The sequence below is a fragment of the Vombatus ursinus genome, unplaced genomic scaffold (assembly GCF_900497805.2).
Source record: "Vombatus ursinus unplaced genomic scaffold, bare-nosed wombat genome assembly UNPS02014799.1, whole genome shotgun sequence".
Taxonomy (NCBI): Eukaryota; Metazoa; Chordata; class Mammalia; order Diprotodontia; family Vombatidae; genus Vombatus; species Vombatus ursinus.
In genome coordinates, this window is record NW_020954577.1 from 26,208,056 (window position 1) to 26,226,299 (window position 18,244).

The following is an 18,244-nucleotide window of genomic DNA, read 5'->3' on the forward strand; positions in this document are numbered from 1 at the left end:
CCTTGATAGCTAAGCTGCAACTAAAATCCAAATCTCATTCCCAGCTCCATCAATACTCTATCCAGTAAATTTTGCTTGCATCTCAGTATATTTTAGTGTAAGATTAAACCTTTAGGTGATGTAGGTTATTATTTTGGTTTCTAAACTGAAAGATGCTTTTATATTGGGTTTTTTTAAACAGCTTTTGAAGACTTAAGAATGCTGGTCACTACAATAAGCAGCCATTATTGCATAGGTTTCTAATTGTGACTACAATTGCTTCTTGAAAGTTCTGGCAAGGGGGCAGCTAGGTGGTGCAGTGGATAGAGCACCAGCCCTGAAGTCAGGAGGACCTGAGTTTAAATCCGGCCTCAGACCAAACACTTGACACTTACCAGCTGTGTGACCCTGGGCAAGTCACTTAACCCCAATTGCCTAAAAAGAAAAAACAACAGACAAACGAAAGTCCTGTCAGTAAATAGTCCAGTTGGTGAACTCACCATCCCTCTGAATCCCCAAATAATCAGCAAGTATTTTTTAAAATTACTTTTCTCTTTCCCTCCTACTTCCTCCCAATTAAACAAAAACTTTGTAACAAATATGTATATAGTCAAGCAAGACAAACTCCTACATTCAACAAGAATTTTTAAGGCATGTGCTATGTGTCAAGTGCTAGGGATAAAAAGACAAAAGCTAAACAAGACCCACTGTCCAGAAGCTTAGATTCTGAAGGAAGAGGAAGACACCGTGCATATGTATAGGTGTACACAAAGCAGATAAAAATAACCATGTGGGGAAACAGTTGTGGTCTCATGCAGAAGGTGTCACTTAGCCTAAGTCTTCTAGGAAACGGGATAGTCGGTACATAGCCATGGAGGTAGAGGTGGAGCATTATATGTGAGAAACACAAGAAGGCTAGTTTGGCTGGATCATAGAATACATGGGGGGAAGGAATGGGTCATAAGACCAGAGGAGGGAGAATGAGGCCAGCTTGGAAAGGGCTTTAAACGCCAAACAGGAGTTTTGTAGCTGATCCTAGAGGCAATAGGGAGTCACTGAAATTTATTGAGTAGGGTGGTGGCACGGTCTGATCTGTGCTGCCAAAGTCATAAAAAAGCAGCCCCGTTTTTTGGCACACAGCCATGTAGAGCATGAATTTGAGCTGAGAGAGACTTGAGGAAAAAAACTCCTTTTCCTGGGCCCTGTCCCCCTATATCTTTCGTTTTGTCTCTCTTGACTAAAATGTAAGTTCCCTGAGAGCAGGGACTGTCTGACTTTTGTATTTGCCTCCCCATCATTTAGCACAGTACTTAAAATAAGCATGTAAGATGCAGTTCTGCATTCATTCAGGTGGTGGCTATGAGTAAAGAGAAGGGGGTGGATACAAGAGATGTGGTGGAAGTGGAAATGACAAGATTTGGCCTGATTAGATATGTGGAATTGAGGGTGGATCCAGCTGAGGCTGACTCCAGGCTTGCAAACCTGGATGATTGGAAGGGCAGTGATACCCTCAACAGAAACAGGGTTTGGGGAAAGTGATGAGTTCTGTGTTGGACACATTGAATTGGAGATGCCTCAAGGACATCCACTTTGAGAGGATGTCCATTGGGCAAATTAGTTCATGTGGGATTGAGGGGTCAAGCTAGAGACTGGATCTGGAGATACAGATTTGGGAGCCATCCTCACAGAGAGGGAAATGATAATTATTACTCATTAGGGAAGTTTGAAGGCCATATTTTAAAGATGGAGTATAATTGATAAATGTTTAAGTACCTTCTCTGTCACAGAAGTGTGCTAAATCCTGTTAAGGTTATGAAAGAAGAGTGGTGCCTGTTTGAGGAGCTTGCAGGCTAACTAGAAATCTCTTTAAAATGTTTTACTTCCTACAGTTCCTACAGTAACTTGTTGCTTTTATGGATATTGTGATTTATTTAGGAATTTGATACTTTTGTTCTTCTTTGTTGCTAAGTGTAATTTGGAGAATATATCCTTATTTTATAAGATACATAGTCTATGGTCATTTACCCCATTGGTCCAGTTAACCATTTTCCAACTCAACCTTACTCTGAAGAGTGAGCCTTTTGGGAATCCTGGACGCTGTTACTTGCGTCGATTACTATGTCTAGAGATTGCAGCCTCATTGTGAAACAAGGAGGAATTTCAGCAGTACTGCAGTTTATTTTCTTTGTGGTTCAGACCTGTGATCATTGGTATAGAGAGCTCCTATTGAGGAAACTTCCTCCACCAACTGTTCTTACTGAAGTTAATTCACTTGTGCAGGGTCACACATCCAATAAGATTCAGAGGTGGGACTTGAACCCAGCTCCTCTTGATTCCAAGGCTTGTTCTTTCTCTACATGCCATGTTGAAGGAATAGATAATTTGTTTGTTTGTTTTTTTACCACTTACATTTATGAAGCCATCACCCTGTTAAATTCTTTACATATACATATGTACTGCAATAGTGATGTACTTGTAATCTCCTTAAGTAGGCAGTGCAGAGTATATCCCATCCATGTGAATTGCTATCCATCTTCTCCTATAAATCTTCTACAGTAAATCTCCCTAATTTTTTCAAGACTTTTATCTAGATTTTTTAATATTTCATGCCAATATAACAAATTGGCAAAGATAGCTAAGGATGAGAATTATCAGTGTTGGAATTGAATGCTGTAAAATTATAATGACCAAACAAGTTTAGCCCTAAATATTAGGAGAGATAAGAAAAAATAGTTTCCACTGCTTCTTTACACAATTGGAGGAGCCATCAGAATACGATATTTGATGGCAGACTTTTTTGGTTTATTAATTCATTTTATAGAACTTTTTCTTTCTTCCTTTTTATTCTGTATTATAATAGAGGATGGCCCTCTGGGTAGGGGTTGGAAGGAATTCAGTGGGGAATGTAAGTACTGTAAAAAAACAAAAGCTTTTAATGAACATTTGTGGTTTTTTTTAAATTCCACAGGTTTCACTTTATGTTTTGGGCTAACCATCTGTTATCTCTCCTTTTCCAGTCATACATTTCTCAGATGATATCTTTTATGATACATCCTATGTGAAAGTCATTGCTAATAGTCTACATTTCTCTATTGCCCTTTGAATCACTTGTGATTTTGAATCTTAAAGGGGCTATGATATTGCGCGATTTGTAACCATATGGAAATTACTAGGAGACTATTAGTGTTAGAAACATTGGTTTTTGTGTTGGGAAATATCTTGGAATTGTTGAAAGTGTTAGGTTATCATATGTATACTCTAGTCTTACCTCTTCTTTCTGTTTGATTCTGAGGCCAGCTCACTGTCCATTTTTAGCATCTGTCCAAGAAATGCATACTAATAGACCATATCCAGCTGTATACCATAGCCTGAACAATAAACATTCTTCATCCGTTTGTTGTTTTTCTCCTGTGTAGACTGTTGATCTCTTTTGACTATTCATGGATCTTATTGACAAAGCCCAAAAAGCAAGTGTGGTACAGTAAAAAAGAACACTGTATTTGGAGCCAGAGAACTTGAGTTCAAGTCACAGCCCTCCTGCTTTCTATTAGTGTGATTTTAGGCAAGTCACATAACCTCTGGGCCTCAGTTTTCTGCTTTAGAAGATGGTTGAACTAGATGTTTTCTAAGGACCATCCAAATCTAAATATCGTTATTTGTAATATTCAGCTATGCGATGTGTTCAGCATATTAAAAGCAGTCAGGAACATCTAGATAACCTTACCATTTATAAAGAGTTCCTATTCTGTTTGGACTCCATTTCATCTTCTCTGTTGCCGTTTTGGAAAGTAATACTACTGTGATTTTTTTCCCATTTGTTCAACATCTTCCCTTCTTTAGGATATCTTCAAAATTAGTCCCTTGGTTCCTTCAAAATCACGTCACCTTCATCATAGGTTTCTTTTCTGTGTGCTTGATTTGATCCAGCTCCTTCTGTCTTCTTCCTCATATACATACATGTGTTTGCAGAGGGAAGGGGAACTGGGATCTTTGAGTCCAAATGTTGTGTGGTTCCACTGTTACTGATAATTGACAAAGATACCATTTAAAAGTATTTACTTTTCCTTTCTGAGAGTGCATAGTATTTAGTACCCTGATGTAAAATCACTTTTAAAATGATAAGGAGACCTAATGGTCTAGATTTGAAATTTCATAATTTTCAACTAACTGTGGTTTAGGGACTATTGGAAATCTTTTGGATACTGTCACTCCTTAAGTGACTATTACTGGCATTCACCATATATATGAAAGTGAGTGAAAAGAATAATTCTGGGACTAGAGTTTCCCTCTAGACCATGCATATGTGAAGATTGTGCTTTGTTTTGTAATTTCAACAACAAATTATCTCTGCTCAAAAATTCGACATAGTTGGAATGTGAATTTGCTTTCATTGAGAAATATTTTTCCCTTCTTTTCAGATGATGATGAGATGTCTGGAACTGAGGTCTTTAATGATCCCTCTCATATTACTGTACAAATGGAGAATCAGTCTTCCTTTGGCCACAACTTACTGCCTGAGACTCCTACAATTATTGAAGGTTTATTTAGCCAGAAGAATTTCCTTGTTGTAGGTTTTAGTGAAGAAGACGAATCTTTCATTGCCAATGCTATTAAAGAAAATGCTGGAAAAATATTGCCCCTCCAAAGTAGAACTCTTGCCAACTATGTTGTGGTTCCTTTGCTGGGGTGTGAAGTGGAGTCAACTGTAGGAGAAGTTGTTACACATACTTGGCTGGTAAGAGAAAACTGGTGTATCTTCAAGTAACATTGTTAGAAATAGACAAGGATGAGAATTATGATTGAAGAATAGCTATGAATACATTGGAGGTGGTGATTTATCATTGCCTATAAAGTTCTGCTTTAGATAGAGTTTGACCTGCACGCTATTGAGATACTAGAATTCAGAAAGAAAGCAGATGTTGGAATTGGGAAGTAAGTGGTTGCAATCTAAGGGCCCATACGATTCCTGGCATAACAATAATAAGTGACGTTAGGCTGTCCTGTATTTGCATAGTTGCTTGCTCATAGGTTTTTCCCTAAAACTTGTTCTATGTTATTTTTCAAGCTTTCAATTAAATTGGAAAGAAGAGAAGGAAAAGATTAGCTTAATACACCCCAAAGGGGAAGTTTAATTTTAAAGAAAGGCTCAGTGACCAAAATCATGGTAAAATCATGGTTAATCTGATGGATTTTAATAGTCTCATCTAATGAATTAACTTCAGTCCCTTTATTCCATAAGACTGGAGGGAACTTTTTGTCAGAACTGTGATTTCAGTGCTGTAGGAAACTTCTGATGAGGAAACTCCTACTATTGCAGATTAACATGTGCTCTACAACTTACAGTCTTCAAGAGTTACTTGAGATACTGAGAAGTCAGGTGACTTGCCCAAGGTCCCCCAGGCAGTATGTGTCAGGGGTAAGACTTGAACTGAGGTCGTCCTGATTCTAAAATTTGCTCTCTATCTATTATTACATTTTACTGCTTAAGAAAAATATATTTCTTATTCTGTTTCTTTCATAGAAGAAAAGGGAAAGGGGTACAGAGAATAAAAATATATTGAGAATAAATTTAAATTTCAAATTTTTACTAATGCACAACTAATGCTTCTCATTTAAACAAAAGCTCATGTAACTGTACTGGCATTAATCTCGATACCTTATTCCTGTTTTTGTTTTCTCTCTTGTAAGATTACTTGTATTGAACAACAAAACCTTTTTGATCCAGAGTCAAATCCACTTTTCACTCCAGTACCAGTATTGGAAGGAAGTGGTACTCCTCTAGAAAACTGTGTCCTTTCCTTCAGCCAGTTTATTGGAGCAGAGAAAAATTCCTTGGTATACTTAGCAAGCCTGCTTGGAGCAAGGTACGTATTCTAATTAGCATATAGACTTGGTGTGCTCTTTTGATTTATCTCGTTGGAAAAACATGCAAAATAGAATTCGACTTTGCATATTTGTACTATTTATGTCTGTGTATTAATGATTTAAAGGGTCTACTACTTGAGAAGGCCACACATGCTGTTAATGTACTTCTTGTAGTATGAATCAATGAAAGGAAAGAGAGGATATCAATGAAATATTTCCATCCCTTATCCTTATACTAGAGATTATGGAACCTCCAGATCAACAATCATTTATATCCATTGCTCATATACAATGTCAAATAAACTTGAGCCTTTGCTCACCTCCAGCATAACACATGACCAGTGCTTGATGGATATTTCCACCTGAATGTCTTCTGACGTATCAAAATTGACATATCCAAAACTGACCTTAGCATTTCTTTCCCTATACCCACACCATCTCTAAAACTCCCCTCTTTCTGGTGATGGCACCACTCTTTTCACAAAGACCAAGATTTGAAATTATAAAGACAACTTGACTCTCCTCTCTCCACCATAATCAGTTATTTGCCAAACTGCCAAGTTTTCCATCCAAACAACTGTTGCATCTAAACCCAGAAATCTTAGCATTTGCCTTGCTGCTCTACTCTGTCTTTTCACCTATAGCAGCACTATCAAGAGCAGTCCTCCAGAGACTCTGCTTCCCTCTTATATTATAGAGCAGTGAGTCTACTTAGTTTTGAAATCCTGTCTGGGGCAAGAGCTGTCCTGAGTTGGCAGGCTTGCCACCCCTGTCTGCCTTTTCTTCTGGTACCAGTAATTCTGGAAAGGCTATCAAAGTTCCTGTTAATATCTCCATTCACCATTCTTGTGGTTCCCTAGAACAAAACTTTGTCTCCCCTTGTTAGAATGGGAGCTTCTTGAGAGCAGAAACTATCTTACATTTGTATTTACATCCTCAGCTCCTACCAAAGTGCTTTTTGCTCATTCTTTTGCTCCAGTCATATTGCTACTACCTAAATTTAGGCCTTGATTACCTACTCTCCTGAACCATTGTAACAGCCCCCATTCAGCCTCCCTGCCTCTAGGCTCTTCTCTTTCCAATCTGTTCTTCACTCAGCTGCAAGAATAATGTCTCTGAGCCTGTGACTCACTGACTCAGAAACCTTCAGTGTCTCCCAATTCCCTCTGTAGTATAAAATACAAGATCCTTAGCCTGGCATTTAAGGTGCTTCTTATTCAGCTTGCAAGCTTCCTTTTGTAGCCTTAGGTCCTAACACTCTCTTTTACACATTCCTATCTTCTCCCCAGCTGGATCTGCCATTCTACCATTCTGCCACAGTGCATTCCAGCCCAGGTGATCCCTGTGCCTTACTTGCAGTCCTTTCTTACCTCCATCCTTGAGGGTTTTTCTTCAGTATTCAGCTCCGCTCCCTTCCTCTAGGTGTCCTTCCCTGATTTCTCCCACCCACTCTTCATCTTATTAAGCTTTGTCTAGATCTCTCCTTTGCCTCTCTTGTCTGTCCCTACAGTGTTTTTTACTTACCTGTGTCCTTTCCCTGTCTGCCACTCTCTGCCCTTTCCCCAGTAAAATGTCAATATCTTGGGAAGATTTATGGAAAGTAATGCAGAGATGAAGGAAGCAGAACCAGGAAAACAGTGTCCCCACAATGACTGCAGCCTTAAAAGAAAGAAAGAAAATGAAAGCTTTGCAGGTTAGAATGGCTTCAGCTCTACTCCAGGAGAGAGATGAAAACATGCAGCTCCCTTACTTCTTTGCAGAATTGGGGAACTCAGAGTGTAGAATGTTATTATATACTGTGGGATTCTGGTGACATGAGAGTTTTGCTGAACTGCTTTTTTTCCCCTCATCTTCTTCTGTCTTCCTTACAAGGCCTTGCTAGCTGGATAAGAGAGGGAGCAGGAATGTGTTTGGAAATGAAAATGATGTGGAAAACAAAAAAAAAAGAATTAATAATTGCTTTATGGAAGAAAAGCTTCTCAAAAGCAGATAGCGTTGACATTTTAGAGATAAAGAAAACAAGGCACAGGGATGATTTGACCATGGTTGTGCAGGTGTAGTCTGTGATAGCATTGGGACTTACATCCAGGTTTTTACATTTCTTTGTTTCTCTAGACCACATTGCCTCTCAGTAAGCTGCTGCATGGTTATCAGGCTAATTTGGAAAATTACTTCAGAATATACTTTGCCCAGCCCCAAATGGGAATTTAAGGAGAAAATGTGAGCGTTTTAGGTAACTGTTCACATTTTCTCAAGCAGATAATCTGAACACTCCTAACAAGTATTCATTTTCCTATTTCAGACAGGCACAAAGCAGTTTGGGTGTGCTTGTATTGTTTGTTCTCTTGTCTGTATGCTTCCAAGCTTTCTGCACATTTGGGTATCCTCCCTAATACCTAGCACAAAGGCATCCTGCTGTTCCCATCCCATTCTGTTACTTGAGGGGTGGAACAGAACAAGTTTGGTACATGCCTACTACTTTATTTCCCTTGTACCAGCTCTCATTTTGTCAGTAGGTAAGTCCTTAACATCAGTCTGCCTCAGTTTTCTCATCTGTAAAATGGTGATAAATTCTTTCCTACTCTACCATTGCCTTGTTGTGAAGATCAAATAAGATTTGTATGTGAAAGCTCTTGGAAAAGTTGAGAATAGCTTCATGGATAGGAGATATTATTGTTACTCTATTAATAAATTATTATTGCTCTCTGTTCTGCTTGCCTTTAGTGTGCCTTTGGCTAGAAGAGTGAAGGTAAGTAGGTAGGTCAGTGCATAAGTTAAAAGAAATTTTGTTATTACTTGTAGGAATATTTTAATTTTGTATTTTTTTAATATTAGTGATCAGTTTTACTCCAGGCTGGTAATGTTTTTTGTAGCATTCTGGTTTTGTTTAGTTTGAAGAACTTAACTATATCTTGTCTAGCCTCCTAGGTTGTTTACTTGTAGCCCAGATAAATTATTTTATTAGTCAAGTCAGTTTATTAAATGTCTGCATGTATACTCTTAACAATTTCAGAGTTCAGGAATTTTTTGTGTGCCAGGACAGTGCGAAGAATGACATGCTTGCCAGTACCCATCTTATAGTGAAACAACCAGATGATTCTAAATATCAGGCTGCACAGAAATGGGGATTACCTACAGTGTCTATGGCTTGGATATTGGAGACTGCTAAGTTGGGGAAGAGAGCAGAAGAATGGAAGTTTCTGGTTGGAAATCTGCCCGAACAAGGTTGCCAATTTGACTTTGTTTTGTTATTAATATTTCTATAACTAGTTGATTCATGGGATCATAGGTATAGAGCTGAAAGTAACTTAGTGTTCTTCCAATTCAACCCTGTCATTTTACAAATGAGATAACTGATTCAATTCAATAAGGATTTATTAATGAAAACATCCTGCTCCCTTAGGACATTATATTCTGTTGGAGGAAGATATCATGGTGTGAAGGATACCAATTGTACTGAGTATTCTCCCAAGACAGGAACTTTCATTTTTCACTTTTGCAGTCTGAGTAGTCATATTTTTAAGTCTTATTGAAGTCTGATAAACTCCTATTGTATATTTTCTTTGGGGATGGCAAAATGAACGTGTGGTGCTTGCCCAGGTAGGTAACATTTAATTTTCATTGTCTGTAAGTGTTGTCTGAATATACCTCAAAGATGAACAACAACTTGAGGCTTTTTTCATAATCTCAAGAAAAAATTTAAAATACCTAAACTAGAAGAAAAAATAGGAGGTAAAATTGGAAGGTCTAGATTGTATTTGGTGGTTGTAGCTTTTTTTATTGACTCATACTAAATTGTATGTAACTAAAATGAGACAAGAATTCTATATAGCAGCTTTCAGTAAATATGCTGTTCCAAGACAGTGTCATGAGGAACTACAAAAATTTTAATGCTCCAAAATTATAATGATCATTCAGATATAAACTACTTGAGGCAATGGTCTCTCTCTGCTTTTTATTTATATATTTAGCAGAATGCCTGCCACATAGTAAATGCTTAGTAAATGTTTCTTGACTTAGTTGATTGATCAGTCAGAGCCTGGGAGACAGAAGTAACACTCTTGGTTTTCCAGGTCTGACCGTATTTTCAGAGACAGAGGTGACTCCTTGACTGGAATTTCCCTGCCTTCCTAAAGGCTACCTTCGCTCCTGGGTCAGTGGTAGGCCAAACTAAAAGTTCAGACACATCACACCACACAGTCCATGGCAAGTCCAGTGCTGCTCCCTTTTGGGAGCCTGCACTCCAGCAGACCCTAGCTGCATTATCTTGGGGCCTTCTGTCGTGCCTAGTGTGACTGTTGTCTTTTTTGTCGAGGGACTGTCGCCTCTTCTTGTTGTCTATGTAGTGAGTCAAATGTTTGTTCATAAAAACTATGAATGAGAGCACCAAGTCTCTTTTAAGTGGTCCTATGAGTTTATAAGTTCTTTCAAAATACTTCTATCAGCACAAACGCTGACTCAGAAGGGACATCAAAGAACACTGAAACTAACCCATATCAAACTTTTCTTTTACAAAAATCCCTAAAAAGTGGTGGGTGGTCCATTTGTTTGTTTTTTGAAGACCTCTAGTGATGAGGAACCTGCTTCCTCCCAAGGTCACCCATTTTACTTTTGGCTAGCTTTTGTTGTTAGGACATTTTGCTTGCATGAAGCCTGGTATCAGCCTCTCTGCAACTTCTATCCATTGTTTTGACTTCAGTACTTTGGGACCAAACAGAGGCAGTGTGGTACAAATGAAAAATGCCTCCTGGCTTTGAATTCTGTGTTTCTCACTCATGTCTGTGTTTCCTTTAGCACTCTTGCATCTCCTCTTACCTGATGGTAAAGCAGGAAGAAGAAACAGCTTTGTGGCGGTGTGGTCTCCCTCTGATATAATAATCTCAGTTCTATGTGAAGCCCTTCAAGAGTATTTTTCCCCTATTCAGCTTTCCTAACTTCTATGCCTTTACTAGCTTTTTTTTTTCTTTCATTTGAGTAAAAGTTCTGATTCCTATCTTTACCTAATCAATCTGGGTGTTATGAAAAAGAAAATTTGTGTTCAGTTTTTTCCACAGCAGATCACCATCTCAGATGTATCTGTTCTCAGATCTAGATTGCCATCATTTAAAGAGTTCCTTAACCTAGAGTTGTCAGACTTGCAGCCTGTGGACCACTTACATTTTAAAATGGAAGCACTTCAAAAAAAATGTCCTGCAGAGTAACTTCCTAATAGCTCCTTTTGGGTAACCAGGAGAATTGGCCTTTATGGAGGAAATCAGAGGTTGCATTATAGGAGAGGGGGATGAAACTTTCTCCAGTTTTTTTTTTTTTCCACAAAGGCTCCTGAAGGACGGTCTCCTGATGCCATAGCCTGTTTACTTATTTCAGGAAGTTACAAATACATCTTGACCCCTGGGTAGAAATTAAAAAAGAGAAGTTGTCTTCTTGATTTTGGGGCCTCAGTAATGGAGCTAGCTATACATGTAAATGACAAGATCATTAACTTAGTGCAAATGTATGTCCATGATGTTTAGTCAGAACTGAATTTGCCATAGGAAGATTATATCTGGTAGGTTACTTCTTTTTAGGCAATTGCTGAGTAGTCAGTGCATAATTGTTTTTGCTTCTGCGAACTCTTGCATACTTTTCCTTTAAAAAACTGAGATAATTTAAGCCTTTTGTATGGGAAGTATTTTTTCATTTTGTGAATAATCTCATCTTTTAAAAAAGCATTACTATTAATATTTATTTCTGTTTTTAAAAATACATGTTGAATTTAATTTTGTTAGGTAAGTTATGATGCTTGGTCTTAAGCATTTTAAAGTGATATGTTTTTTACTATTTGTTAATTATTTCATGCATGTGTTGTTCTACTGTCTCTTCCAGGCTTTCCCTCCCCCCACCAAAAAAAAAAATATTATTATGAGTTCTTTGGAGTCTGCAATAAATTTTTTAATTCTCTCACAGCACCTTGCACAGAGATAAACACATAGCAGTTATTCAGTAAATACTTGTTGAACTTAAAGTACAGACATAATAGGAGAAACTTTAATTGCGTAAATCATTGAAAATCACTAGTTGTGTAAGCCAGTTCTGGTTAACATTAAGTAATAAGGAAAAGGAAAGACCTGGGTTCAGATCTCTTGCTCTGCAACTTAGTATCTTTGTGTCCTTGAGAAAGTCAGTCTACCTGTCTGAGCCTCATTTTTCTCTGTTGTAAAATGAGGCAGTTAGATAAGATGACCTTAAAGATATCTTCTATTTCTAAATCCCATGAATTCACATTAATTTAGCACTTTCACAAGTGATTTTCTCATAACAACTTGAAATAGGGAGTAGAAGTACAATCACCCTAATTTTTGCAGATAAGAAAATGGTCAAAGCCATACCTACATATATGCCAATAATTATTTTATTCAGCATTATTGGAAAAATACTGTTCTCCAAAAGAGGCTTAGAAAGTTTAATAAACTAGTCCTGTGTTTTTTTTTTCCAGAGTGATACTACTTTATACAGAGAGAAAAAAAAATCCTTCACAAGACAGCCCAAGATGAGTAATTATACTTTCACCAACTTTCTACAATGCTTTAATAAAAGCTTCTTCTTTTGATGACATAATAGAATAGTTTCATGAAAGTAATGATTAAGCTTGCACAGCACTATTTATGCCACCCTTTTATTGCTCAGGGTTTATACATGGCTTTATAGGCAATGCCTTTCTTGCGATCCTGGTCAAGTAGAAAGGACTCAGTTATTACGAACATCTATTTCCTAAACTTAGTCGTTTCTATTTTACTTTTTTTGTTCCTTCTGGATTCATGACTGGGATATTGGAGATCCAATCTGTATAATTGCTTTAGGATTGTATTTAATAGGCTACTGTGCAAAACATTTTTCAATCTGATTTTTGATAATATACAGTTACCTGACAATTGTCTACGTAAGTATTTCTCTCAGTTGCCAGTATGACACCTGTGGCATTTTTACAAGTCCATGTAGAAGAGTTATGTTAGTCTTTCTTCCTCAAAAGGAAGACAGAAATTGCATCTCTGCCAGCCTTAGTTATTCTTTAGGTGATGGAAATTTCTAGAAGCATTTGTTCACTTTGAAGATGAATTTCTTGGGACATAATGTCCCAGTGTTTACTGTTATCTTTTGCTATGGCAGAATGAGAAAACATTAATATACAAGTAGGCAAAAATGTAAGGTTTTTAAGTTTATCTTTGCTGTGATGTTTGTTTTTATGCTTTTTTTTTCCTTCCCACTTTTCAAGAGTACTTGTCCGTGAGTGATGGTGAGAGCAATTATCACCTGGACAAAGCTGTCCCAAGTCAATTGCCACCACTCACTGCTGCATTATTCCTGTAATGTATGAGTTTTCAAATGACACATTTTGAAGATGTCTCTACCTTTTCCATCCCTATAAGTAATAGTGAAATTCATTTCAATGAGGAATTGTAACAACAGTTGCTTACAAGAAGCCAGCTGTGCCATTCTACTGGATTTGAACTGTGTTCAAATGTGTACTGAATAAAGTTTCACTTCATTTCATTTATGGCATTGCTTTGGATAATTATTTTGTGTAAATCTTCTATTTAGCTGTCAAAGTGATTTTCCTAAAGAAGAGGTCCAACCATGTCACTCCCCTACTCCATCAACTCCTGTTTCCCCCTCATTACCTCCAGGAAGCCCTCTTAATTCAAACATTCAAACCTATCCCCTCCTTCCTTTCCAGTCTTCTTATACCTTAATCCTTTCCACATACTCTGATTCAGTGACACTGACTTCCTTGCTATTCCTGAAAATTTCACTTCTTGGCTCTAGGCATTTTCTCTGGCTGTTCCTCCATGCCTGGATACTGTCCTTCATCTCTGTATCCTAGCTTCCTTCAATCCAACTAAAATCACATTTTCAGGAAGCCTTTCCCAACCCCTGAATTCTAGTACCTTTTTTAGAATTCCTATTTTTCCTGTGAATAGCTTATTTATGCATATTTGTTGAGTCCTTCCTTGGATTATAAGCTTATTGTTCTTTTTCTAGCTTTTTTAAAAATTTGCATAGCCAATTCACTGGTCTGGTATTTTTCTATTTTATCAATATAAGCATTTAGAGGGATAAATTTTCCTCTGATTATGCTTTTGCTGCATCCCATAGTTTGTGATACGTTATTTCATTGTTGTTATTCTCCTTAATAAGATTATTGTTTCTATGATATATTTTTTAGCCTACTCATTATTTAAGATTAGGTTATTTAGTCTCCAGTTAATTTTTTACCTGTTTCCATGGTCCTTTGTGAAATATAATTTTATTGCATTATGATCTGAAAAGTATTTAATATTTCTGCTTTTCTACATTCAACTATAAAATTATTATGCCCTAATATGTGGTCAATTTTTATAAAGTACCATGTATCACTGAGAAAAGGTGTATTCCTTTCGATTCCCATTCAGTTCTCTCCAGATATCTCATGTCTAGCTTATCTAAGACTCATCTCTTTGACTTCTTATTTTTTGTTAGATTTATCTAGTTCTGAGAGGTGAAGATTGAAGTCCCCCTACTATTAATAGTTTTGTTATTTCCATCTATAATTTATTAAGCTTTTCCTTTAAAAATTTGGATTCTATAGCATTTGGTATATATAGGGCTAGTATTGATATTACTTCATTACCTATGCCACCTTTATTACAATGTAGTTTCCCTGTTCATCATTTTTAATTCAATCCATTTTAACTTTTTTGAGATCATGATTGCTTCCCTTGCTTTTTTTTTTTGCATCAGCTGAAGCATAATATAGTCTACTCCAACCCTTTTATTTTTTACTCCATGTGTAACTCATTTTAAAACGTGTTTCTTGTAAACAACATATTGTCAGCTTCTGGTTTTTATTCCATTCTGCTATCTTTCCATTTTATGGGTGATTTCATCCCATTCACATCCAAAGTTATGATTACTAGTTGTGCATTTCCCTCCTATTTTTTGTCACCATTTATCCTTCTCTCCCTTTCTTTTTATCTTATTCCTCCTCAAACATCTAAATGACCTCTAACCACTGCCTCCCTGATCCATATCCCTTCTAAGAATCCCTCCCTTATCCTCTATTCCTTTACCCTCTTATTCCTTAATCTATCCACCCTTCTAAGAGTCCTTCCCTAATCCTCTCCCCTTATCCTCCTATTTCTTGATCTGCACACCCTTGTAAGAGTCCTTCCCTTGTCCTATCCTCTTGCCACCCTCTGTAAGTTAAGATTTATTCTTACATGTTCTTCCCACTTTAACCCAATTCTGATGAGAATAAGGTTCTAGCACATCAGCCCTCCACCCACTTCTGCCTCCACAATAGCAATTCTTCCATTCATTCCTCATTTATATGAGATAATTGCTCCATTTTACCTCTTTCTACCCATTTTTATTTTTTAGCATCATTCCATCATACTCAGCTAAACCTCAAGCCTTCTACCTGTGTATGCTCTTTCAAATTACTCAAGTAATGATAACATTCCTTTTTTCTTTTTTAATAAAATTTTATTTTCAGAGGGCAGATCCAGGCAGAGTAAAGGCAGGGACTCACCTGAGATCTCCCCCAAACCCCTGAAAATACCTTTTAAAAAAAAAGACTAAAATTCTAGAGCAGCAGAACCCACAAAAAGACTGAAACAAATTTCCAGCCCAAGACCACTTGGAAGATTGGCAGGAAAGGTCTCTTGCACTAGGGTGAGAGAGGAGTAGGCCTCACCAGCACAGCCCTACTCACAGCAAATAGGAGCAGGCCTTGGGAGTGATTGAATCAGCAGCAGCAGTAGCTGCTTCTGGAACTCTCAGTCCACGGACAGTAAGAGGTCAAACAACTGGTCAGAAGATTACAGGAGTCTTTGTGCTACCACTGAGGCAGGACTCTGCTTTGCCCATATTCAGATCTGGGTCATAGTCTCAGGTGGTAGTCCCAGGGTGAGGAGAAGCACTAGCACAGCAACAAAAAAAAAAAAAGGGTTTACAACAAAAGAGGCAACAAAAAGCTTTTACAGTGAAGGGGAGGAGAGGGAAGGTGAAGAGAAGTAAGTGAACCTTGCTCTCATCAGAATTCGCTCAAAGAGGGAATAACATACACACTCAAGTGGGTATAGAAATCTCTCTTACCCTATAGGAAAGTAAGAGGGGAAAGAGATGAAAGAAGGAGGGGGTGATAGAATAGAGAGCACATTGAGGGAGGGAGTAGTCAGAAGCAAAACACTTTTGAGGAGGGAAAGGGTGAAGAAAGAGAATAGAATAAATGGAGGAGGGAGGATAGGATGGAGGGAAATAGCAGTAGTAACTGAAAAATTGAAGCAAGTTTCTCTGATAAAGGCCTCATTTCTCAAACATAGAGAACTGAGTCAAATTTATAAAAATAAGAACCATTCCCCAAATGATAAATGATCAAAAGATATAATCAGTTTTCAGATGAAGTAATCAAAGCCATCTGTAGCCATTTGAAAAATATTCTAATGCACTATTGATTGGAGAAATGCAAATTAAAACAATTCTGAGGTACGATCTCATACCTATTAGATTGGCTAATAGGACAGAAAAGATAAATGACAAATGTTGGAGGCGATGTGGGAAAAATGAGACATTAATGCACTGTTGGTGGAGTTGTGAACTGATTGAACCATTCTGTAGAGCAATTTGGAACTGTGCCAAAAGGGTTATAAAACCATGCATACCCTTTGACCTAGCAATACCACTACTAGGTCTATATCCCAAAAGAGATAAAAAACAAAAAGGAAAAGAACCCATATATATAAAAATATTTATAGCAGCTCTTTTCTGGGAGGCAAAGAATTAGAAACTGAGGAGATGCCCATCAATTGAGGAATTGCTGAACAAGTTGTGGTATGTGATTATGATGAAATATTATGGTACTATAAGAAATGATGAGCAGGATGCTCTCAGAAAAATCTGGAAAGACTTTCATGGGCTGATGCAAAGTGAAATGTACCGTGTACAAAGTAGCAGATCAGCTGTGAATGACTTAGCTGTTCTCAGCAATACAATGATCCAAGACAACTCTGAAGGGCTTATGATGAAAAATGCTATCCATTCCCTGAGAAAAAACTGATGGTGTCTGAATACAGAATGAAGCATACTTTCTTTTAAATTTTATTTTTCGTGATGGTTTTTTTGGTCGATGTTTTCTTTCACAACATGACTATCATGGATGTGTTTTGCATGACTACACATGTGTAACCTATATCGAACTGCTTGCCTTCTCAATGGGGGGGGGGTTGGATAGGGAGGATGGGAGAGAATTTGAAACTCAATAGTTTTGAGGATGAATGTTAAAAATTGTTTTTACATGTAACGGGAAAAATAAAAATAAAATACTAAAAAAAAAAAGAAATGGAAACATCACCCCTTCTATACAAGTCATTGCAAAAAAAATTAAAATAATTATTTGTTGGAATATAGGTGGGAAAGCTGGTCTACTTTGTGATATTTTATGAAATTATTTTATCTGCAATAAATCTTAGCAACTAAAAAAAATTATTTCCCCCCAGTTACATATAAAGACAATTTTTAACATTAATTTTTTTTTAAATTTTGAGTTCCAAACTTTCTCCCTCCCTCTCTCACCTCCTCCCTCCCTGAAACAGTAATTTGTTATAAGTTAGGCAATCATACAAAACATTATTACCATATTAGTTATGGTATAAAAGAAGACACAGACCCAAAGGAGGGAAAAAACCCACAAAAAATACAGAAAATGAAAAATAGTATGCTTTAATCTGCCTTCAGACTGCATCAGGTCATTCTCTGGGGGTGGATAGCATTGTTTCATCATATGTCCTTTGGAAATGTCTTTAATCATTGTATTGCTGAGAATAGCTAAGTCATTCACACATTGATCATTCTATGGTATTGCTATTACTTTGTACAACATTCTCCTGGTTCTGCTCACTTCACTTTGCATCATTTCATATATGTCTTTCCAGGTTTTTCTGAAATCCTCCTGCTCAAATGATAACATTCTTTGACTTCCAGATAATGACCTTATTAAGTCTTTATAATTGGTCTTTAATGTTTACCTTCTTATATTTCTCCTGAATCTAATAGGTCACATTTTCTACTTAGTTTCCATCTTCACAAATACCTGAAAGTCCTTTTGTTCATTAAATGTCTATTTTTTCCCATTCAGGATAACACAGCTTTGCTGATAAGTTGTTATTCTCGGTTGCAAGCCCAGCCCCTTTGCTATTCAGAATATATTGCTCCATGACCTTTATTCTTTTAGAACCTGCTAAGTCTTGCGTTATCCTGACTATATCACCACAATATTTAAATCAGTTTTTTTTCCTCGTCATTTGTAGTATTTTCTCCTTGACCTGGGAGCTTCAAAACTTAGCTGTGATATTCCTGTGAGTTTTTATCTTGGGATTTTTCAGGT

General features: G+C 37.1%; 1 protein-coding gene across 1 annotated transcript in view; it reads left to right on the top strand.

Annotated features, from left to right (window-relative positions):
- The window catches only part of LOC114050326 (DNA topoisomerase 2-binding protein 1-like), a 44,496-nt gene extending 31,276 nt beyond the window's left edge, over nt 1–13,220 (top strand). The window contains 8 exon segments of the mRNA XM_027871933.1: nt 4,398–4,714; nt 5,668–5,843; nt 8,858–9,069; nt 12,511–12,574; nt 12,576–12,603; nt 12,745–12,763; nt 13,040–13,147; nt 13,150–13,220. Coding sequence (XP_027727734.1) covers nt 4,398–4,714; nt 5,668–5,843; nt 8,858–9,069; nt 12,511–12,574; nt 12,576–12,603; nt 12,745–12,763; nt 13,040–13,147; nt 13,150–13,220 — 995 coding nt within the window.
- Nucleotides 13,221–18,244: the final 5,024 nt, after the last annotated feature.